The sequence below is a fragment of the Accipiter gentilis genome, chromosome 10 (assembly GCF_929443795.1).
Source record: "Accipiter gentilis chromosome 10, bAccGen1.1, whole genome shotgun sequence".
Taxonomy (NCBI): domain Eukaryota; kingdom Metazoa; phylum Chordata; class Aves; order Accipitriformes; family Accipitridae; genus Astur; species Astur gentilis.
In genome coordinates this window covers 6136040-6159023 of record NC_064889.1, presented here as the reverse complement: position 1 = coordinate 6159023, position 22984 = coordinate 6136040, and the positions used below count along the sequence as shown (strand labels likewise).

The following is a 22984-nucleotide window of genomic DNA, read 5'->3' as shown; positions in this document are numbered from 1 at the left end:
TGGCGGCTCGTCGGACCGGGCCCGTTTCTATCCGGCGTGACGGGAGGGTCCCTCTCCCTCGGGCGAGGCCCTGCGGGGCGCCGGGGAGCGCAGCCGGCGCGGCCCTGCCGGGGCTGCGTTCGCCCCGAGCGGCCCCGGCCCCGGCGCCGCCGCCAGCGGGCGCGGAGCCGCGCTGCGCCCTGAGGCGGGCGGCTGCCCTCGCTCGATGCGCTCGGAGCTCGGCCCGAGCGAGCGCTCGGGAGCGGCTGGAGGTGCCTGTCGGTCACCCGGCGAGGCGGTGGCGAGGAGGCGCGGCGCGGCCATGTACGGCCTGGCCAGGGCCCTGCGGCGGGCGGCGGCCGCCGGGCGGCCCGGGCGGCCCCCGGCGCCCCGGCGAGGGGACGGCGCTGCCGGGGCGCGGCCCTGGGGCTGGGGGCTGGCGCTGGGGCTGGCGCTGGGCGTGAAGGCGCCGACGGCGGCGGGCTGCGAGGCTGACGGCGGGCAGGAGGCTGAGGGGAAGGCGAATCCGCTGCCGCCCCCTCGGGGCTTCGGCGCGGCCGTCGAGAGGAGCAGGGACCTGCTGCGGAGGATTAAGGTGCTGAGCGAGCGGGGCCGGAGGGGGGCCGGGGGCTCTCCCCCCGCGCCTTGGCGCTCATCTCCGTGAGGGGGGAGGCGGGCTGGCGTCTCGTTCCCGTGGGCTTGGCGAGGGATTTCGGGCAAGTGTTGGGGGGCCGGGGGGTGCCGCGCTGTGAGGAGCCCGCCTGCTCCCGGAGGAGGAGGAGGAGGGATAAGATGGCGGACCCCGGCAAGCTGCCGGGTGCTCGTTGGGTTCCCGCTCGGCCACCGCAAACGGGAGGCTTCGGCCAGGCAGAGCTTGGTGCGGGGGTACGGTACTGTACGGGGGGTCTGAGAACCCGCTTGGGTTTGGGAGAAGGTGGGGGGGGTTTAACTGTAAAGATCCTTCTTAATGTCTCCTGTCCGTTTATTTATTTTTTTTTAATTTTTTTTTTTTTGACAGGATGAAGCAGGAATCCCAGGTATACTAGTTGGAGTTTCTGTAGATGGAGAGGAAGTCTGGTCAGAAGGTTAGTATGCGGGAGTAGTAGTTGTGCGTGCTGTTGGGATGCGATCAGAACGTTTTAAAGATGAACAATTCTGACACGCCGATCAGGCTGGGACTTCATCCACTTGATGTTCCATCCCTGGACAGTGGCCAGAAACAGGTGCCTAGGGATTAGGAAGTGATGCTTTCCTTGGTAAAGTTCAATAATTTCCAGGAATCGATAACTTATTAACTTCCTGAATGTGCTAGTATATTTCAACAGTTATGTTTAAGAACCTTTCTTCCATTAATTTGTCAGATCAGTCTTTGAATATACTTATACTCTAGGCATACAGCTCTACAGTAATCTGGTTGAATTGCATGTAGGAGGTAAAGAACTGTTCTCCTCACAGGAACTTACTTGATAGTCAGAGTAGTAACAGCTCAGATTTGGTGATCCACCTCCCATTTGTGGGCTGAGGTGTAGATTTTTACTGGGAAAGTACTGAGACTTAACAGGTGTCATCCTTCACACAGTTTAGTTTTAAATGGAGTCTGTTAGTACTGCTCGTATCTTGTAGACATTTGATGTTTATTTAAAAAACCTACCAAACTGTGTGTCTCCTTTCAGGAACATTTTCATAACGTGTTTTGGGTTTTTTGGACAACTGAAATGGTAGTAGTAAATAGCAACACATTTCACTAATGTGTTATACAATTTGAAAAAAAAAATTATAAGACTGTTACTAACTTTCTTCTAACAGTCTGTTGTTGCATTAACTGTTATACATATATAAAGCTGATTATAGGTTTTCATTTGTCTTTCATCATGACAGAAGTGAGTCGGAGAGCCTCTGGTACCTTTTGTAATGTGGCCTAATAAGAAAATTGTGCTAGAAAATTAATCACAAACTTTCTCAAATCAGATAGCTTTTTCTGGTCTCAAATTACCTAGCAATGAAAGCAGAAGTTTTTATAAGACTTCTGCAGGATACCTTCCTTGATGTGCAGGAAAGTGCCTGAGGGAACTAGTGCCAGGGTTATGGTTTGTCACCAAGACTGCCAGATCCAGTAGCAAGACGACTACATGCGGGAGCATAAGCCATGGCAGAGGTTTCTGTACCCTGCATTTCATTGCATTTTATGCTGCAACGTCACTTGCACAGTTTCTTCAAACCTAGCTCAAACTGAAGACTAGTATGGGAGCTTGATGATGGCTTATTAATTCCAGTTCTTGCTACCACACTTGTGGGTTGGTTACATAGGAAAACACTGGTATGGAGGCTATTAAGCTGTCTTTTAACTGAAGTCATGCTGAGTGATGTTGAAACGTAGTGTGTAACACCACTGTTTTCTGAAGCTTTACCCCTTAGGTAATTGCTATAAGTTTGTGAGTGATTTCCTTTCTCAATTTATGTATTGATAAAATAAGACGCTTTACTGTTTCAACCATTAATTCGGAACAATAAAAGGAGTATTTATGACTGTTGGTCAGTTATTTTACGGTCTAGATTTTGGTCTCTTTATATTTGACCTCAGGAGTGTAAATTTTGGTTTAATCTTCAATCTCATTTACCATCAGATTTGTTTTGTAGTCTTAATCCCAATTAATTTGGGATGCCATTGGCCAATACAATGGGCTTTGATTAACTGTTCCTACTACATTAAAATGTTATTAACTTAATTGAAGCAGGAACAGGGATAGTCCAGTGCTTCATGTCCCTGTTTAGCTAGGGGAAAAATATTTTATGGAGCCAGTAAATCTAATTAATTGCAAATAATTAATTCAGTGTGTTTCTGTGCAAAGTATTTACCACAGTGCTTTTATTTTTCTTAAAGGTTTGGGTTATGCTGATGTAGAGAATCGTGTAGTATGTAAGCCAGAGACCATCATGCGAATTGCTAGTATTAGCAAGTGTCTTACAATGATGGCTGTTGCTAAATTGTGGGAAGAGGGGAAACTGGATTTAGATGCTCCAGTGCAGAAATATGTCCCTGAATTTCCAGAAAAAGTCTACGAGGGTGAAAAGGTATGTAACTGTTTATTGGTAACACTTTTCGGGGGTTTTTCTTCCTGTCGTTGCCATACGTGTACAGGTGTCTGTATCTGGATCTATTCCTATAAAACACCAAAAATTATTTAGACAAGTACTGGTTTTTGTTGCTTGAAAAAGCAATGCTGGAAATTTGGATCTTCAGTTTTATATCAAGTGTGTAGTGTGCACATATACATATATATATTTTAACTGGGTTTAATACATGATATTTAAAAGGTCTTATATCTTTGTTCCTTGTTATGTTGAATTTTACTTTTCTGGTGATTTAGTGTGCATCATAGCTTTAATGAAGAGAGCTCACGTTTAAATATTGTCCTTTCTATCTAGGTCACTATTACTACAAGACTGTTAGTTTCACACTTGAGTGGGATTCGTCACTATGAAAAAGATATTACAAAAGTAAAGGAAGAAAAGGAAAAGGCAAACAGAGCATTGAAACTAACAAAACCCTATCAGGATAAAGAACAAAAAGAAAAAGAAGGCAAAGGAATTGAAAAGACTGATTCTGTCAAACCAAGGAAAGAACATGAAGGTGAGGTAAAAAGCCGAAATTCAAAACCTGGCAGGAGAGACAAGGAATTTGAGCAAGAAGAGTATTATTTGAAGGAAAAATTTGAAAGCGTGATTGAATCACTGAAGATATTTAAAAATGATCCTTTATTCTTTAAACCAGGTGAGTTTCTATTCATTTAGACCAAAATGTGCTGCTCTTGTGAAACTTTGTTTCATATTGTTTTATATGTGGTGAAGATAGTTGAGTCCAGTAAAGTGTGTTTATGTGGGGTTTTTGTTTTGTTCTGCTTCCCTCCCACCCCCCTTTTTTTTCCTTCTTGTGCCCCATTAAAAGCTCAACAGAGAAGTATTTAGGCTGTTCTGCACAAACCATCTGGTCGTGTAATTGTTTTGAAACTAACATAACTTTTGAAGACTGAACTGATAAGGATTTTATCAGTTCAATTTTAGATAACAGTATAAATAGCTTTATCACTCTACTGACTTAAAGAATTATTCTTATATAGATACCTTCTAGTGGTGTATCTGCACCATAATCCAGCAGGTTCAAAATGTGGTGTAGCCAAGACTTAAAAGGTAATACAAAGAATCCCAGATAATGCAGGGGAGAAGAGAAAGTGGGACCTCAGGTAGAAATAAGACTTTTCTCCTAGGAGCTCCAAGTAATGCAGTAAGTGCTGTGAAACGTACCAGTTGCTGAATTTATAAACACTAAAGCAGATTATAATTTTGGTAGCAAACTTGTATCTATAAAGTATTTTGTAAGCAGATACCAACTTGCTGTAATCATGCTCTGGGCTTTCTAGATATGAACCAAAAGCAAAAAATTTTAGTAAGGCACAAAACCAGAGCTAAAAAAATTCTACAGAAAGACCATAGAATCACAGAACTGTTGAGGTTATTTATTGTTGGAATTATTTAACTTAATTCTAGAGAGGACTTTGAGGAACTTCAGGTGTAAGTTCTAAATGAGTTAGGTTAACAGGCAAATGATAAGCATTGCTGATAAACAGTAAATAATGTGCATTAAGGGGAGAGGGGTGTAGGAAGGGGGAGAAGTTAACCACTTACTATCTTGGAGAGTTCTAGGAACATTTCAAGTAGAGATCTATCTTGACTGTAGGCAGTTTGGCAGTCGCTTGCTATGTAAATGTTTCATGAAAGGCATTAGCGCAAGAACGAGATTTTTAAAAAATGAAAAATTGTTCTGTAAAAAAATTACAGTGTCTTAAATAATATGCATATTAGTGTCCATATAATCTTTCAGGATGTTCTATAACTAGAAAACTAGAACTAGAAACACTGTAATAAAAGTGATAAAGACCTTTGAAAACCTTGAGCGAGTACTACCCTTGTCTATCTCTAGGGTATATAGACATACAAACAAACAAGTCACAGTAGGTGAGTGTCTTTTAAGAAGTAATTTTGTGGTTTGCTTCAGCTTTCCAAATCCAGATATCCTTGTTAGAACCGGTATGGTAAATCTGGTGGAGAGGATGTTAAATGTTAGTCTTCACATCTTGCCACGAAACCTGGCTGTACATGCAGATCCCTGAAAATTTTTTAGTGCTGTTCTCAGAGCAGCCTGCGCTTAGCAAGCATCTGTGTCTGCTGCAGTACAGAAGTTCCTAGGGGTCAGTATCATAAGCTTGTGATTCACATCATATTAAAATGGGGGTGGAAGGGGAGTCTTCTAATTAATTATTTATTGCTATATATAGTTTCATTTGCACATGTGATTACTTAAAATTTATCCTTGAGGTTCCATTTAAGCATGATGTGGCTAACTCCCCCACCCCCACCTCCCCACCCCCTTTTCTCATTGTGTTTTCTTCAAGGTAGTCAGTTCTTGTATTCAACGTATGGCTTTACGCTCTTAAGCGCTGTTGTGGAGAGAGTTTCAGGACAAAAATTTACAGACTATATGCTAAAAATGTTTCGTGATTTGGATATGCTGTCAACTGTACTAGATGACAATGAAGCAATGATATATAACAGAGCAAGGTAAACAAGAATGAAACATTTTTTTTACTCCACAACAATTGTTGCTCTTTCTCTCTTTATTAAGACAACTGAATTAAGAGTGTGTGATTATTTTTTTTTTTTTTTTTTTTTCAGGCTTTTAAATGAAGTGGCTTATGTTATTTCAAAGTTAGTAATGTAACAGATTTTATGTCAGTTATGGTATTTGTTCTGTAATTAGCATGTAAAATTACAGAATAGGAAATAAGTATTTCCTGTTATAAGTATATATGGGGGGGAGTGGCAGGGGTGACCTTGAAATTTGCATTTATTTTGGGTGCACATAAGCAGATAAGTGTAAACAAGAGTAAAATAAAGGACTAACTAGGAGATTATGCTAGAATATATAGTTAACCTTGGATTGCTTAATATACTGACTTTTTAAAAAGTTCTGTAGAATTGTAATATTCTCACAGTAACACAAGGTTTTCATAAATTAAATAGTAGTATTGATTTTAACCAGAATTAAAATTCTGTTTAACGCAGAATATGCTTTACCAATTGATTTATTTTTATTAACTTAAATAAACAAAAACAAAACCACAGACACGCACACACACAAAAAAAAAACACAGAGACATTTATGTAACTGGGTGTAATCCATTCCAATATAGTGGATAAAGGTAGAGTTTCTTGACTTTCTTTCCCATCTTATTTTATGGACCTACCTGTCTGGGCTCTGAAATTGATTTATTGACTTGCCTGTTAAAATTTGGTGCAGGAGAAGAATTGTAACTGAATCACAAAAGCAGGTTATGGAAAAAGTCTCATGAGAATGAGACTCAAACTTTTTTAAAGTATGGCTTCTAAAATGCTCTCAAAGAATGAAAATAATGTGGAATCCAAGGTTTATAGTACTTATATATAAGTGTATATTTAGAGTGCTCTGTACAAACACAGCAGTTTGTAATATTTTAGGGATAGCTTTACTGCTATATTCGAAGATGCTTTGTGCTGGTATTTATTTTGCTTGCAAATTTTCAGTCTCGTGGCGGTAGATCTGGATGCTAGTGATGTTCACATAAATTATCAAGTTTGTACAGTCAGGTTCTTTTAAATGTATGTGTGTATATTAACCCTTTTATAAACTGAAATATGGTAGGGATGAAGGAATTGGGACAGATGCTGTTTTGGGGGTCTTTTTACGGGTTACTTATTGTTAAGCAAAACTGAGATGCTAATGTGATGGGTTTGCTTCCACAAATAGCTTGCTTGGTGCCTCAGACTAGAACATATTGACATGTTGTGGCTTGTTTAATGGTTTGGTTATACTACATTTCACTGACATGAAAAAGTTTAAAAATTCATGTTCTAGATCTTTTAGAGGTGTAACTCGGGCATTTCAGCATCTTTGTAACAGGTTTTATTGTGATCAAAAAAAATGACTATAGGGACACCAAGATAATCGACTCACTGGTAGAGCTGATGGTAGTCTTGGACCATTCGTCTCTCTTCCTTTGCTTCAACCTCTGATTTTCAGTATTATGGCTTTCAGAACTTCCCTAAAAGTTTTCCAGTATAAGTGCAGACTAGATAGGGAATGTATCTCTGTAGTTAGATACTAGGCTTGCCCTGCCCACTACCACTCCCCCTCCACGCCTTTTTTTTTTTTTTTTTGGTGGTTCCCAAAGGCTGAAATTCATCGGATTATATAGTTATTCAACATTCCTTCTCATATGTTGTATGAAGTGAATCCAGTCATGATTGGACTGTTTCTTTCAAAAGCTTAATTCAGTTTGCACTCCTGTTGTGTTGTTCCCGATAGTTCATTCTGCAATTCTGGTTGGTAGTTTCTAATTTGTATTTTAGTGACAGGTTTTGCAAGACTCCACGCTTCTCACTTTTAGTAATTCCAAAATATTCAGTTGTAGTACATGGCAACTGTAATGGGGCAGTGGGGAGGAAATCAATCATAAATGGAAACTACTGTCTCATAGGAGTCACCTAAGACTTCAGTGAAATTTCAGCTCAGTGTCTGATAATCAGGGGGTAGTTGTAGGATTCCTCTTTCTTAAAACACTTTAAATGTAGTACAGGGATTTAAGAAAAATCCTTTGCTGGCTGATCTATAGATTTCTGTCACATCTCTTATTTGCATATTGCCTTTACTCTTAGTATATCCTAAGAGTAAGTAGAAGGATTAGGACTTTTGTTGAAACTAAGCTTCTAACTGAAGAAGTCACCTTAATTTTTGTTCTCCTGTCTGAGTTAATTGATTTTTCTGCAAGAAATATATTTAAGAAAAATATAGCTTAGAAAAATTCTAAAGTTTCATGAGAACAAGCTAATATGTGCTCAGTTTGCTCTTTTAATGTAGGACAGCTTAAAATAGTTGTGCATAGTATCTGAGAATGACAAGTTGAATTTTCTTGAATTCTAGGTGTTATGTTTACAACAAAAAGGGACGGCTGGTAAATGCACCGTATGTGGACAACTCTTACAAGTGGGCTGGTGGTGGCTTTCTGTCATCAGTAGGTGACCTTCTGAAATTTGGAAATGCCTTGTTGTACAGTTATCAAGCCGGACAGTTTAAAAACACAAATGGCAAACTTCTTCCTGGGTACCTCAAACCAGACACAGTCGCAATGATGTGGACCCCAGTGCCAAAAACGGAAGTATCGTGGGACAGGGATGGTAAATATGCAATGGCTTGGGCTGTCGTAGAGAAAAAACAACAGTGTGGCTGTTGCAGAAAGCAGAGACACTATGCATCTCATACGGGTGGTGCAGTGGGGGCAAGTAGTGTCCTCCTAATTCTTCCTGAAGAGCTGGACTCTGAAGCTATAGATGCTGGGCTAGTGGCACCACCTAGAGGAGTAGTTGTTAGTATTATCTGTAATATGCAATCGGTTTCACTCAACAGCACTGCCTTAAAGATTGCAAGGGAATTTGATAAAGAAAAATGGGCGCAATATATAGATTAAAAAAAAGAGATATGCGTAACTGAACTCACTGTACTGAAACATGAAAAACAAATGGAGAAGGGTGTAAGTGGACTCCGAGATCACTAAAAATACATGAAGAAAAAGCGTCAAAATTTCACTTAATTAACTTCTGCTAGTGGTGCTAAACTTATGTGTAACTGGAATTAACCTCTCAGGGAAGTTCGTAACTTACAGAAAAGGAGAATGTAACAGTCAAATTTGACTTCCTGTAGTACCTGTGTAAATTATCATTACAGTAGCAGGGTTTTTTTTCATCCAGTCAAGCTCTTGACCAAGATTAAAAAAACTAGCATTGGTTTCTTGCACTGAGAAGTACAACAACAAATTATCTACCTTAAATGTTAAACTTTTGAAAAATTTCTTGATTTGAGTACACGAAGACATAATTCATTATTCTCACAGTTCCAGTCTGCCAAAACTGTTCAGTATTATTTTTTAAAGAAAAATGGTTTTACTGTTGATTTTTGTATCTTTACATAGCACTTTTCTTATTTGCTTAAAAAGCAAAAAACCCAACAAAACCCAAATCTTGAAGCTACCTCCAGAATGCAGATTTATACCACAAGTACGGTTTTGTCAGAGCTGTGGATTGTTAAGAATTAGAAAAGAATGAAGCTAGACTAATGTAAGTAAGAATCTTTTTGTTATTTAGATGTCCTCTCTTCCATTTTTATTGGACACAGAGAATGTGTGAAACTAGTTTACTGTGAAATAAGGGTACTATTTCCACAGTTGAATATGCCTGAATAGCGCACCATGGTGAGCTGTCAAACTGTCTCATTGTTTTTGAATGATACACGTTAACTTTGGTAGCCAAAAATGACACTGTATTCTGTAATGTAGATACTCCTTTAGATATAGGAATTAGGAACTCAAGTAACTCGGTAAAATTTAAAGCCCATTCTTGAAGCCAGTACTAGAAATCTTACAGACTTTGAGAGATTTTTTTGAAAACCATCCTTTTTTTTCCATTTGGAGACCTGCCTCAAGGAGTTACTTTTGCACAAGGTTGAACAAGAAATTGTGATAGAGTTCCAAAGAAGCATTTTATAATCTTCAGTTTTACTATAGCAATACAGTAACATCTGAATATGTTAATTTTATATATTCCGTAATGGCATGGAAGATCTCCATGATCTCCCAAGATTTACCCCCACCCCGCTTCCCCTGCAGTTACATCAGACAGTATTTCCAGGCTGAGACAAAACAAAATATCCTTCAGGAAAGGTTTGAATACTTACATCCCTGCACTGTTTAGCAGCTCTGCTTCTCTGAATTTAAGGAGCGAGATGTCTTAGATAATAGCTAGCAGAAGATAGCCTTACCTGCCTCGTTCCCTAGTTAGTGCTTTTAGTATTAAAACTTCATAGTTATTACCTGTCCTGTGATGAAACATGCTGTCATCTCTGTTCCCAGTATGCCTATGATAACATTTATTACCTAAGACTGACAAACCAGGAAATTTACTATTTTGAGGTGTTGATGTTTTACCTACATTTTTAATTGAAGCTAGTAGGGCTGGTTTAGTGCTCTTCATAATTATAACCATTCTTGTGCCTTGAAACAGTAAAAGCTTACACCTAAACTATTTGCTTGGGTTTTCTGGTCTACTCACCAAAATTTCACTTTTTTATTCATTAATAATGGGTTGTCTTTATCTCAAGAATATCCAATCAGTAGAGACAACAGAGAGAACCTTTCTGAACAAACTTTCATTTGGTCAGGCAATAAATTATCTTCTCTTCCACTGAAGTATTTGATATTGTTTGACAGTTCCAATACAGAAGTACTGGAGGTGAGTGTCTTCTACAATAGCAACATTTTTTTTTTCCAGTCTTGAGCACCTACTAGCTGGGTAAACATGCAGCAGAAGTTATTGCACAGGGAACAAGAGTAAGTAGTTCCAAGTAATTTTCATGTTGAAGAATACATTAATAGAAATAGACCAGATACAATGTTTTAAATATAGAAAATCTCAGAAGTAACATTGTTATTGTAGGATTTATAACACATTTTTCTTTTATGATGCATCTGTTTTGCAAACAGTATTTATTATTCTTGAAAACCATTTTGCCTACTTTAGACAAAATGAGTTTCACTCACTGACCGTTGTGTTTGGATTTAGACAAAGATTCAGAATGTAGAAGGCGTAGGTTTACCATTATGCCTGTCTGCATATGACCAAACACTAATAAATGTAAATATTTGAAGTATGTATGAAAGCAAATAATGGTAAGAAGTGTCTAAGGCATTTCTAACCCCAAGATACTAATGACAGTGTCTCACTCCCCCCACAGAATATGTTCAGCCACCAACTTTTTTATATGCATACCATGTTCTTCATATTGGATCTCCTGTAACTTAAGGCTTTTAAAAAAACCTCTGTTGTCACATGTACAGTATTGGAGATGCTATGATCTCTAAATTTTATCTTCCAGTACCTGGAACAAAATGGGTCACTGACTTTCTCTGATTTGGTATTTACTTAATCATGAGTTCTTATCTTTTAGGGTGGGAGAAGGCAGAGATATGGGAGACTAGGAATCAATCTGCCCTTAGCACATGTATTCAGGTCAGAAGTGAATTAATACTGCTACTTTGACCTTTGTTCTGAAACCAGTTATTTGATGGACTGACATCAAGTGTGGGAAACTGTCTGGTCAAGTAAGAGCAGCTTTCATGATAAACTTGCTCTTAAATTAACCTTTATTGTGAAAACACAGTATGGGACTGACATAAAACTGTACTTTTCTTAAAAGGCATGTATACTAAATTGGTGCATCTATTTCTGTATCAAACACCTACTTTTTGCATCTCGTAATTATAAGTGTTCACTATTTGAATTAACTGAAATAAAATTTATCTCACAAATGCAACAAATTGTAATACCAGGATTGAGTTTGTTTGGTGTTTTTTTTTACTGACTAGAAATGTACAAGCTTTAAAAGTCATAAAAAGAATATAGGCTAAACAGACATTCCCAACAATAATTAACTCACCAAGACAACCAGTACTTTGAAAGAGATGTTGATACATAACTTGATATATTATTTATTAAAATAAGATACATGTAAGACTTTGTTTGAATGTTTTCTCATGGTTTAAAACAAAATAATCCACTTTTTAACAGCCATTTAGAAAGGGATGGCTTTTAAAAACTAACTGAAAATCTGTTTCCTCATTGCAAAAAGGTAATTGTTTCACTTCAGTATTTGATACTGAAAATATGCATGTTTTTGCTGTACTAGTTTTTTTAGTGACTGGATACCATTCACAGTTGTTCGTGTAGTTTGCTGACTTACTGTTGCTTATATACCATATGCCTTCTCGGTACTGAATGTTTTCAGTGTTTTGCAAAAGACTCCTTTTTTGGTTTTTTTTTTTTTTGGTATAGAAATCTTAGTATAGAATACCAAATGCAGTTTCGAGACCAGATTAGAACAAGGGAAAAACCATGCATTCCAGAAAAACAGCTGAACATAAGTAAGTGAGTAACTTTTATATTTTTATTTATCACCACATTACTCAACACCATAAAGGGACTAAAGCAATCGATGCTGAAAGCAAATGAGCTGTTTTAAATCCATCTAGCCTTTGCAACCCTTACAGTTAGGGTAACCACAGTAATAAAGTATACAAAATGCATTCTTACAGCAGTTTCTGTCACCATATGCCTTACGCTGCTGTAGTTGATGATTAACGAGGGGAAAGATACAGCAAGTCCAAGGTTTTTATTATTAAATGACACTACCCAATTAACAATACACTGCTTAAAAATAAAATTATAAAAATAGAGCTCAGCTGTCTGCAAACTTGCAGGAAAAACTTGCACTTCAGATCATTTATTGAAAAAGAGATTCCAGCTCATTAGTCACCAGTAGCATGTAATTTTTACAAAATCAATCATAATTACATTGTTGTATTAACAGGCATTTTTAAACTGGTAAGGCTTTCAGGAACACAGATCCAAAACCACATGCTGAAGTGTTCAGTGTTGCTTTCTTCTAAATGAACAGCCTGTAAAGAAATCACATGATATGGACAGTCCTCAAACTGTTAAGACTGCCTTGGAAAATTGCCCACCCAACTTAAGTAGGAAAACTCATGCAATAAATTTAAATTTCATGTACCACAAGGTGAAGACTTAGTGCTTTGAGTCTTCTCTAACTCAACCAGAACAACATGGCTGTGATGTAATTCATCTTAAAATAAGGCTAAGTTGTACTATTTCTTTTCTTTCAGATGCCTTTTAAAATTTCAGTCTACTGTTCCATCCCTTAGTGATACAAACCCCCAAACTGAAACAGCTGCTAGGAGTGTTGATACCTTTTCAACTGCTGAACAGCCTTACTTCAGGTATTCTGCACTCATATAAACTACATCTGTATAGCAGCACGTGGCAAAAGCACTACTATATGCAATTTGCATAAATATTTACCTTTTATCCTTTAGACAAAACAGGAATAAAATCTGGACTTATTCTTTAATTATTTTTTTTTTTAAACCCTCAAGTGTTTCCAGTGTTTTTCATATACCCCAGAGACTGGATTGCATTTCAAGATGCTATACCAGTTAGCTGTAGATAATTATCAGTGGTTATTTGTTCCCTTATAATTTATACAAAACAAATTTTGATTAAGTAACATGAGCCAGGGAACTGCCTTACAGTACTACTGTTTAAAAACAAACAGGCAAGCCACCAACGACTGGCAGTGGCACAGAATTGCTTTAGCCTGGCAAAAGTACCCTACTCCTTTAATGGTGCTTTTTAATATTCTAGACTTAGCTCAGAACTAAATAAGCAGTATTTATTATAGATAGGCTAAAGGAGATGACCAATCAAAGCACCTAAAATCCAAGCGTGTTTGATCACAATGTAGCTGCTTAACGGCCTGGCATATCTGTATAGCCATTTAAAAACAAGAATCTGAAGAAAAGTTTGCGGTTCAGGGCCCATTAACATTTTTACTAGCCAACACTAAGCAATTTGCAAAATATGCATTCCAGTTTTCAAAATCAAAGCTAAAATGTTTGCAGGCTCTAAATACATAAATGCATTTATGTAAGTGGAATATTTAGGCTGCTAATGTTGCCCCTTACCTTCAGTGAGCCTGGCTTTCCCCCCAGTAGGCTGACACAGAACAGTTGAGCAACCTACACACAGAACTACTGTCTGAGCGTGGCTGAATACAGTGGTGATCTTGTAGCATCCTGGAAAACAGCATTATTAAACTTTCCATTGAGTATTTCTAGCATGACTTTTTCTATTGTATGTGTAATTGAGTCAGATGCTCTAAATACACTTGTCCAGAAATGGATCTATATTTCATTACACAGCACACCAAGTAAAACAGAACATTGTTACTGTGGTCTGAAGTACTTGCTTTTACTAACATGCATATGAAAGCAAGTTAGTTAACTGAAACTGTTATGACTCACTCCCCATATGAAAATCAACACAGCCTGATGGCTGACAGGCCCTGATTTGCCTGTAGTATGTCTCCTGCAAAAAAGTCAAGGAGTTCTAGACTAGCCGCCTCTGCTGAATAGAAGAGCCCATCTAGCTAGGGAAATATTTAACTTGTAATAGTAGAACATTGCTGTTGACAAAGTCTGGCAGCTGTGAATACAAACACTGCTGTTCAAATCCGTGTTTGCTTTCTGTTTAATAATTGGTACACATAAGGCATGTACGTGGCTGCATTCTACAAAGCTAGCATCATATTTAAACGAGAAGACTTGCACAGAATAACTTCACTAATTCCAGATGCAAGCAGAGGCATCTGCCACATTTTGTCTACAACTTTGAAATTCTATGATTTAAGAAAGAACGAAATCATTTTTATGCATGGGTTAGACAAAGGGGTTTTCACTGCTTTCATTTTTTAATCTGTAGAGTATTTTTAATTAGCCAACAGGAATTTTTCAAGAGAGAGAAGTTGTAAAGGATTTATTCTAGATGTGGATATAGAAAATAGACAAATAGATAAAAGTGAGCATAGATTCAATTTTCAGCATGTGCGGACCAGAAAGTTTAAGACATAATATATGTTAGTGAGGAAGGTTCTCAGAAAGCTGTCTGACAAGAGAACTGGTTGGTAGAGAGAACTCCTATTAGGCAGAATAACAGATTTCTGCTTTGTTTAAATCACAAATAGTAACTGCACAAATCTTTGTTTGCAAAAAACTGCCAGCAGCTAAAATTTAACCCTAGCAAATGTTAGTTTTGCCCCGTGAATGTGAACTTCCATGTTGATGAGTTTTTAACTGTGGATTTTGCAGGGGAACAAACCCAATCTGTTTCAGTAACTAGGGAGCAACATCCAACACCACTGAATGATGCATAAGCCATCTGGTATTTTCGGTGCCTCATGCTCAGGACTTTGCCACTATTGAAACTCTCCTGCTTTGGTCTATATATCCCTCAAACTCAATAACCAATTAATCCAACAATAATGAAGATAACCAATGACCTATGGGCTTATGTTGACACTAACTTTATCTTTGTATATGCATGCGTGTACACTGGTTTGAAGAAAGTTTAAAAAGAAAAAAAAAAGTGGCTTAGCCTTCAACCGTGTTTTTTTAAAAGTAACTACACTTTCAAACAGTTTTAATTAATTTACTTCACTTTTAGACAGAAAACAATATCTCAGAGCTTCTTAGGAATCTAAGCTACTAAGAAAGAATAGCATAAGAAAACCTGAATACACCAACAATTCCCTGCTTCTAGTCAGGATGATCATTATTGTAAGTAAGTCTATTTGTTTTCTTACTGCTATAATCTTCTTATACTGCAGTCGTTTCTAGGAGGTAAGTTACCACACTTGACAGTTTCTGTGCCTTGATATGGATGTACTTGTGCTGATCAAAGAAGCTGTTCACTGGTAGAGCATACTCCTGCAATTGTGCTAGAAAATCCCATGGTTTAGTTGATAAAAGAGAAGTTTAGTTATACAGATGTTTCTGAGCCAAAGTAATGAAGATCTGTGAAAAGCGGACACAGGCAACACCTTAAATACAACCCCTGTATCTGTGAGCTGGATGGCAGCTTACTTCTTAACAGCCACATATGAAAAAGGCAGTTGTGTATGTTTTACTTTCTATGTAAAGTCCCAGTATGCCTGCGTATATCCTTGTGACGTTTTTCTCGTTGCTCTTCCAGAATCAATCAACTTACAAAAGGAGAAAAACAATGTTGTCTCCTATTTTAAACTTGTGCCACGGATGCTTTAACGCATCCATTTCATCTCGCTTCTTATACATGTATATCTGGGGGCTTTGGTTTTTTTCCCTACTTGCCAGGATTTCATAAAGGAAAAAAAAAAACAAACCAAAAAATCTCATGCCAAACCTCCAGAAAAGAAAACAGAAAGCTGACTGTTTAAATTAACTTTTGAAAAAAGGTTGAAAACACTTTTATTGTTAAAAAAACCCCAAAATATACAGATTATTTTTTTTTCCACAGAACAGGTAAACCACATTTAGATTAAAAAAGAATTTTTTAAAAAATCAGACCTTTTATGAAGATGATCCGCATACGAAATTAGTTTCGTTCCTTCCGCAAGACACACACATTTTAAATACTTACCTGGACACTTTACATCCATGAAGTAGGAGTTTGGGCTCTGCACAAGACGTTTCTTTTTGTGCTTTCTCTTCTCATCCTCCAAGGAGGGATGCACTAGATCTTTAGCCAGCTGGGTAAGAGGGCAAGAGGGAAACGCACTGCATGTTAAACACCCCTCGGGCTACCGGGACGGACCGGGCGCCGCCTTCAGCCTGGTCCCGAGCAGGCCCGCAGCCTCCGCTCCCCGCCACACCCTCCACCCCCCGCCGCCCCCGCAGGCCGCGGTGGCGGGCTGTCTCCTCTCACACGCCCGCGCTCCGTCCCCATGGTGTCACCCGGGCGCGGCCCCACGGGGACAGACCCTCGGCCGCCGGCCCGGCCTCTGCCCCGCGGAAAGGGGCAGAGGTAAACAACTCACGGGCATGTCTGCCTCCGAGCGGCACCCTGCGGCGGCGGCGGCTGCGGCTGCCACCGGCGGCCCGCCCCGCCCCGCCCCTTCCCTTCCCTTCCCCGCGCGCTTCCGGCGGGTGCGAGGGCGGCGGCGCGGAGCCGGAGCCGCTCTGGGCCGCCCGGCGGACTCGGCTCTATGGTGCGGGGCGGGGCCTTGCAAAAACTCTGTTCGTGTTCCCCCTCCCCGGCAGATGAAGAGATGGCGCGGGGGGGTCGGGAGTCCCGTCTGCTTTTACGTTAAAGGCTGGCTAAATCGGCGCTCCTGCGTCGTTTCGTGCTAAACGGCACGTTGCGGGAAATTGTACCCGTGTGCGTGTTCTGTTGCAGTTTCCCACCCCGGTCAGAATGGGAAAAAATGCAGAAGAATTTCTCTTAGTCATCATTTATGCGTTTCAACCGATTCAGAGAACCTATAAGAAATATTGCAGACAGCGGGAATGAAAAAAAAAACCCCAACATTTTTCATGAACCTTTTTAGCAAGAGGTTGAGTGGGGGTTTTTCTGTAAGTCGATAAAAATAGTCACAAATATAATCTCTAAAAACTCGGATTTAATTCAGTCAAGCCCAGAACATTTGAAAGTGTAATTCACTAGAAGTCCAGTAAGTGGCACAAATAGACCTTACGAAAATTGCTTAGTGTGAAAAGTCTTCCAAAATGTCCTACGGGCAGCGTGTTGAGCCACATCCTTCTTGAAAAGAGAACTGAGGCGTTTAGCAGAAATTATTTTAAAAGTTTGCCACCAGCACAAGCGAAGACCTAAGTTTTATAGAGGCATATCTATCTTTGACAACAATATTCTCTAAGCTGGGATGGCCTCTCCGGTGCTGACTCTGTACACAACTTTCAAAATACTTTCTTCCCACTCCAAAGCCCTACATTATTCTGCAAGTATAGACCCATGTACTGCAGCGCTCCAAGCCATTATATTGGTTTTCCTCTTCTCAGCATCACAACTATTGTCTTGTAACATTGTAATGCTATGTTAGCCATTTTTCCTTATGCGCAGGAGCGGTGATGACACACAGATAGAGGTATTTTGGAAGTATGTGTTGTTGTATCGGGAGGAATTTAATACGAAAGGCTCTGACTGATACTTTCCTCTGCATGCTGTCCTGTGAAGCTAGGAACATAAACCAGTTATCAGTGCAGTCAGTTCTTGAGCCTTAGCTGTTCCTACTACCTTTCAGTCTTTTTCAAATGTCTGTTATTCACCTGCAAGCAGGAGGGAAAGGGGAGAATCTGTTAAGCCTGTTGATTCAGAATCTGAAGGAGTATTGCTTTTTTCTCTGTTTAAGAAAATACCTTCACAATGTGTAAAGCACCACCGACAAAAAAACAGAACTTCTAAAGTGCCGTCCTCCTTCACCTTTTCCTCCTAGCTTTCCCTTCTTAAATGTCTTTCCTGCAAGGAGCCTCTGGTGCTTGAGGAAGACTTTAGAGCCAGAGTTTACATTAAAAATTGGTTTCTGTGGAAGGAGGGGCACACAGGATGATCTGAAAACAGGATGTATTTTGGACACATTCCTCTGTTTGGTTCTCTATTTTGGTTTTACTTGGAGATTCATTTCCTTTTCATAACTGCTTGTAGTTCAGTGACCTGCTGAATGAGTCAGTTCTGATGCATTACCTTCAATCTTATGATTGAAGCTTTTTTTGAAGTATACTCTTTAGGAAGCAGAAACACAGCACTGATTTTAAGTGGTGAGTAAACGAGGAGAGAAATGCAGTCTGTACCACAGTGGCGTGGCTTACAGAGACAGAGAGAGATTCAGGTCTAAGAGAATTACTTCCCCTTTCTAGCCTTCTCCCAGCAAACAAAGACTTTGATGTCATCTTAAAGAAAAGAACAAGAAACATTATCTGTGTGCTAAAATGACAACCGAAAATTTCCAAAAGCTGATCTGAAGATGTTTAAAAACAACACAATGACAGTTGGGGTTTTTTTTTCTGCATTGCGACTGGCAGTCTCTTGCTGTTTAAAAGCCGAATCTACGTCTCTGATGACATGCATTGCGGTGGTCTCCTGCCAGGCTGGTACAGCAAGGAGGAAGGCAGAGCTACTCTGTTCTGCTCCATTTGTGGCCTTCTGCAGCTGAGTTTGGGTGGGACCTTAGGATTTGCTATCTGATGTTGTGAGAATACAGGCTTGGGGGGGGGGGGGGGGGGGTGTTACTACAAAACCTTGTTTAAACTGACCGTGGTCACTGAGGAAGTGAGTATTGACTGATTTAAAAAAAACCATACAAATTCACCCTAATAATGCTTATAGTGGTTTGTCTAGAATACTGAGATGTGGATGGGTGTCTCTGTAGTACAATCATTAAGACCATTTATATTTCCACACACTAACCAGCTCTAAGCTGCACGCAAAATAAGTAGGTTCACTTCAAGTGGTATGTTTGACCTGGAACGCAGTCCGCTTGTTTGTGGTTTTGACTGTACTGCAGAATTAAGTATTACAATTTTAATTGATTATAAACTAATGGTATAAACCATGGCGTGTAGTCATATGGTTTAAATACGCTTATGCTGAGGTAGTTCAGGTTAGCACTGGAACTTGAAGAAGGTCCGCTTTTAGCACTACTGTAATAGCAAACCTTGAAATTAATGGAACTTACAGATAAGAGTCTTACAGGGCTTTTCCCTTCTGGAATTGAACTGTACATACTTTAAGTAATTTTTTCCCAATAATGGCTTGATTTAAACTCTTCTATATAAAGTTCTGCAGCATAGACATATGGAAAATTCATACATTTAGATCGCTAGAGTAAAGGAGAGTACTGTTCTTTGTAAAGACCAAAAAAAATTAAACCTATGCAGTGATTTTCTTAAAACTAGGACTTAAAAGCAGGACATACTGACGTATCAAACGCAGTAAGACAAAGTGTAGAATGAGCATAGAAGTATCTACCTGCAGTGAGTGAAAGACTTATTTACTGGAACTGGGGAGTAAGTGACATTTTTTTAAAGGGGTGTCACACGATGGTCATCAAACAGTAATAAATTGCAGAGGCATCTGCCAAAACCAGAGTGGTTAAAGATACACATCAAAAATATTATCATATTAGCTAGCAGAGTCCAAAAGCTAAGGGGCAAAGCTCATCTTAATGATTTCCCATTAGGTGGCATTCGGGGCAAGTCTGCCTCATAAGATTATCTTTTGTAGGACTTGGACCTGTGGATTCCAATTAGTGCCAAAATAACAGGATCCTGGTTCTACCAACATGTTTTAAACTCTACTGTTTTTTTGAAATGTTGTACTTAAACAATTCAGATGTAGAATTTCCTACAATTTTGTACGCATTGAACAGAAGAGCTTAATTAAAGACAGATTTTTACGCAGTTCTCTTTTTTGCTTAACCAGTCTCACCCTTGAACTGAGGGGAAAAAAGGATTTTTGAAAGGTAGAAGTAATGATGATGTCTATCATTTGAGAAAGTAAAAATGAGAATGGGAATGAAGTAGCAATGTAATCTGTTTTTTTCTTTAAAATGTAGGTGTTGGTAAACGAGTCACAAGTATTTTCTGGGTTTTTTTATTGTGTGTGTAAAGATTGTTGAATTTATTGCAAATGAATAGAGGGAGTAATTGTTTTTTGCTATGCGTATTAGTGCCTTTCTTAAACTGAGTGCTTTAACAGATGTACTTTGCATACACCTCAGTGACTAATGGAATTCTGCCCTATCTTGGTTGGGACTCAACAGCTTTTTATTGGATGGGCTTCAACTGTGGTATTCAGACAAAACTGTTAGGGCAGTCATTTAGTGGTTGTCAAAGGTTTTAAAATTCTGCTTTTTTGAAATGTACAAATCAGCATCACGCTGTTATGGTGCGATCTGCTTTTACATAGTGACAAAAGGTAAGCCATAGTATCAAACATTTTCTATTTCCTCTATGTTCAGTGTTCCCCTCAGTGGTTCTCCCATGTCAGAAAAAAATGAAATGTTTAATTGTAGTTGATCTGTATGACTGTAATGCAATATAAAGCAAACGTTGCCTTTTCCAATTTAGTGCAATAACAAAGACGGGGCTTCAAAGTATTTTCATGGAACAGGTATCGTAGCGGCTTGGTTATTGAGCCTTAACAGCTTTAATAGTGCTCCTTAAAGTTTTACTAACATATTGCAAGGTATGCAATTGTACAATTACAGTTTTTCCATGTTCTAGCGAATTAAAAAATGTAACTCTTAATTTTTATATCTTGTTTTTAAAGTTCATGGTTAAGTAAACATCTGTCCCATGAATCTGGCAAACTGGCGCTTTTCCAAATCAGAACGGAACGCAATATTGCAAAGCACTAGTGTAATTAAAGAGAGAAGTAATTTGCATTATTTTTCTATAAAACTACTCTTGAGTAACAGATGGCGATCGCAAACATATTGCTCCAGAGACATATGGAAGCCTATTAGTTCCATAAAACTGAAGAGTGAATATTAACCCCCAAATTACTCTCTTCAATGCTGAAATACGATTGTGTAGTAATCTTGTGTAGTATGGCTGTAATTACAGTACATAGCAACTCATGCCTCTGAAAATACGGATACAGGGAAATGTTTCAGAGATTAGTTTTTCGTTTGCAGTTTCCTATAATCTGATTATTCATGCTAGTCTGAAATAATTAACCAATTTGGCTTGACTGCTTTCAGTGCCAGGTTGCCATTATCATTTATAAACTTAAATCTTGAAATAAGTATCGTAACAATCCCTCTTAACATGTAAACCGCCCAAGTGCTAATTATACAGTACAAAAATGAACCAAGCAGCCATGTTTCCAAATTCCACCCTGAACTGGGCAGAGGTCTCCAAGTGAGAAAAAAAAGAAAAAAAAAAAGAGAGAGAACTGGCAATTCCCCCCCCCCCTCCCCCCCCCACCTTGTTTTGCTGCCTTAACTCTGCTCTATCAGACGATATCCTGGTCTCCCAGAGGTCTCAATGAAACAAACAATGACATTTTTTACTTGAATCACAACACAGCACCTATGATATAAAAATCAGAGTTTAATACAATTTGCTGGAAGTTAGATTAGCATTCATGACAGGCTCTTACTGAATTCACCTTGTACAGAGATTTACAGCAGATCTGTCACTGGATTTTTGATGGTTTGTTGTCATGAACATATATTGGCCAGGAACACCACCAAACTGAGACCTTTAACAAGGAAGATTTGGAATAACTATGAGCAGGATAGCTTTTGCGTTTTCAAGGTTTAGAACGGCTGGAGGTAATTGTTTGGAGTGATTCCTCAGAGTAGTTTGCACAAATACAGCAGTAGCCATGCATTAGACCAGTTTAGCCCTACTTCACCCCATCCAATTGTAGGTTAATGTCATGGAGTGATTTTTTGTGTGCTTGGAATACGGAGGCTCACCATGTATGATGGAGCTTTAATATTCAAAACTAATTTTGTTTGATTCTGTATAGAACTCAGCATATATATTTGCCAAATTAACACCCCCCAAAAAGCGAGAAAGGACCTTTTATTGTTGTAGGCCGCGTTATAACTAGTAGATCTGGCTGCAGATGGGAGACGCTTGCGAGCCGGTAGCTCTGGACCGCCGTTGGGCGGTTGAATCCCATTGGCACCCCTCAAATCCCACTCAGAGAGTGCTTGAAACACTTGCGGCTGAGGAGGAATCACTGGGGCCGTCAGGGCCTCCTAACGCTGCACCTCGCTCCTGCCTTACCCCAGGCCGCTGTTGAGCACGATGATGCCGCGCTGGGTGACGAGCAGGAGCGGTGCCCTGGCCAGCGGGTGCCAAAGGGCCATTCCTGCACGGAGGTGAGGGGAAGCCTGGAGGGACCTGAAAAGGAAGCTGGTGGCCCAGGACGACAATCCCTTAATGGATGATTTGGGGAAAACGGCTCTTTGTTTTCCTAAGAGGGAAGTGAGAACTGTTGCAGTGATTTGTAGCGTTAGATTTCTGTTTATAGCTTGTCTAAAGGCTACAGTTTTTAAATTAAATTAAAGCAATAGCTCTTCGCTGTCATCTTAAAGTGTTTCAGGAATGCTATTTATTTTTATAGTGCCTTGTGGCATCCTGTGGGGGACCCAGCATAATGAATCCATAATGAGGCAGCCTCACACCAAGAGATAATTACCAGTGGAAAAAGATGGGGAAAAGTGTTTATCGAAGTACTCTAGAACAGCCACACGCTGTTCTAGAATACCCACGTTTTTAGTGCTGCAGGGAAGGGGAAGGCGGACGCGGGGCTTGGCCGCTCTCGCCCGTGGGGGCCGGAGCGGCGGCGGCTGCCAGAGCCTTCCCGTTAAAGGCTCCGAGCTGGAAGAGACCGCGGCCCCGCCGCCGCCGCCGCCGCCGCCGGCGGGAGCGGAGCGACATGGGGCCGCCGCGGGACTACATCTCCCGTCGGCCCCGGGGCGCTTCCGTCGCGCCGTGAGGCA

General features: G+C 39.8%; 2 protein-coding genes across 2 annotated transcripts; one reads left to right on the top strand and one right to left on the bottom strand.

The window, feature by feature from the left end:
- The first annotated feature begins 301 nt into the window (after positions 1 to 301).
- On the top strand, positions 302 to 11444 carry LACTB (lactamase beta). The gene is made up of 6 exons (XM_049812948.1): positions 302 to 574; positions 998 to 1064; positions 2861 to 3051; positions 3406 to 3751; positions 5430 to 5595; positions 7994 to 11444. The coding sequence occupies exons 1-6, from the start codon at positions 302 to 304 to the stop codon at positions 8535 to 8537; spliced, it is 1587 nt and encodes a 528-aa protein (XP_049668905.1). The 3' UTR covers positions 8538 to 11444.
- A 598-nt stretch (positions 11445 to 12042) lies between these two features.
- RPS27L (ribosomal protein S27 like) lies at positions 12043 to 16618 on the bottom strand. The gene is made up of 4 exons (XM_049812979.1): positions 16547 to 16618; positions 16150 to 16258; positions 13659 to 13769; positions 12043 to 12575 (listed from the first exon to the last, which is right to left on the bottom strand). Exons 1-4 carry the CDS (start codon positions 16550 to 16552, stop codon positions 12547 to 12549), a joined length of 255 nt encoding a protein of 84 aa, XP_049668936.1. The 5' UTR covers positions 16553 to 16618; the 3' UTR covers positions 12043 to 12546.
- Positions 16619 to 22984: the final 6366 nt, after the last annotated feature.

Excerpts from the sequence above, each read along its gene's own strand:
- LACTB (XM_049812948.1), top strand. The coding sequence starts at position 302 with ATGTACGGCCTGGCCAGGGCCCTGCGGCGGGCGGCGGCCGCCGGGCGG. Across the intron at positions 1,065-2,860 it reads AGAGGAAGTCTGGTCAGAAG|GTTTGGGTTATGCTGATGTA; the intron begins GTTAGTATGCGG and ends TTTTTCTTAAAG. Across the intron at positions 5,596-7,993 it reads ATGATATATAACAGAGCAAG|GTGTTATGTTTACAACAAAA; the intron begins GTAAACAAGAAT and ends CTTGAATTCTAG.
- RPS27L (XM_049812979.1), bottom strand. Across the intron at positions 13,770-16,149 it reads CATGGATGTAAAGTGTCCAG|GATGCTACAAGATCACCACT; the intron begins GTAAGTATTTAA and ends GCTGTTTTCCAG. Across the intron at positions 12,576-13,658 it reads GAAAGCCAGGCTCACTGAAG|GCTGTTCATTTAGAAGAAAG; the intron begins GTAAGGGGCAAC and ends ATTTCTTTACAG.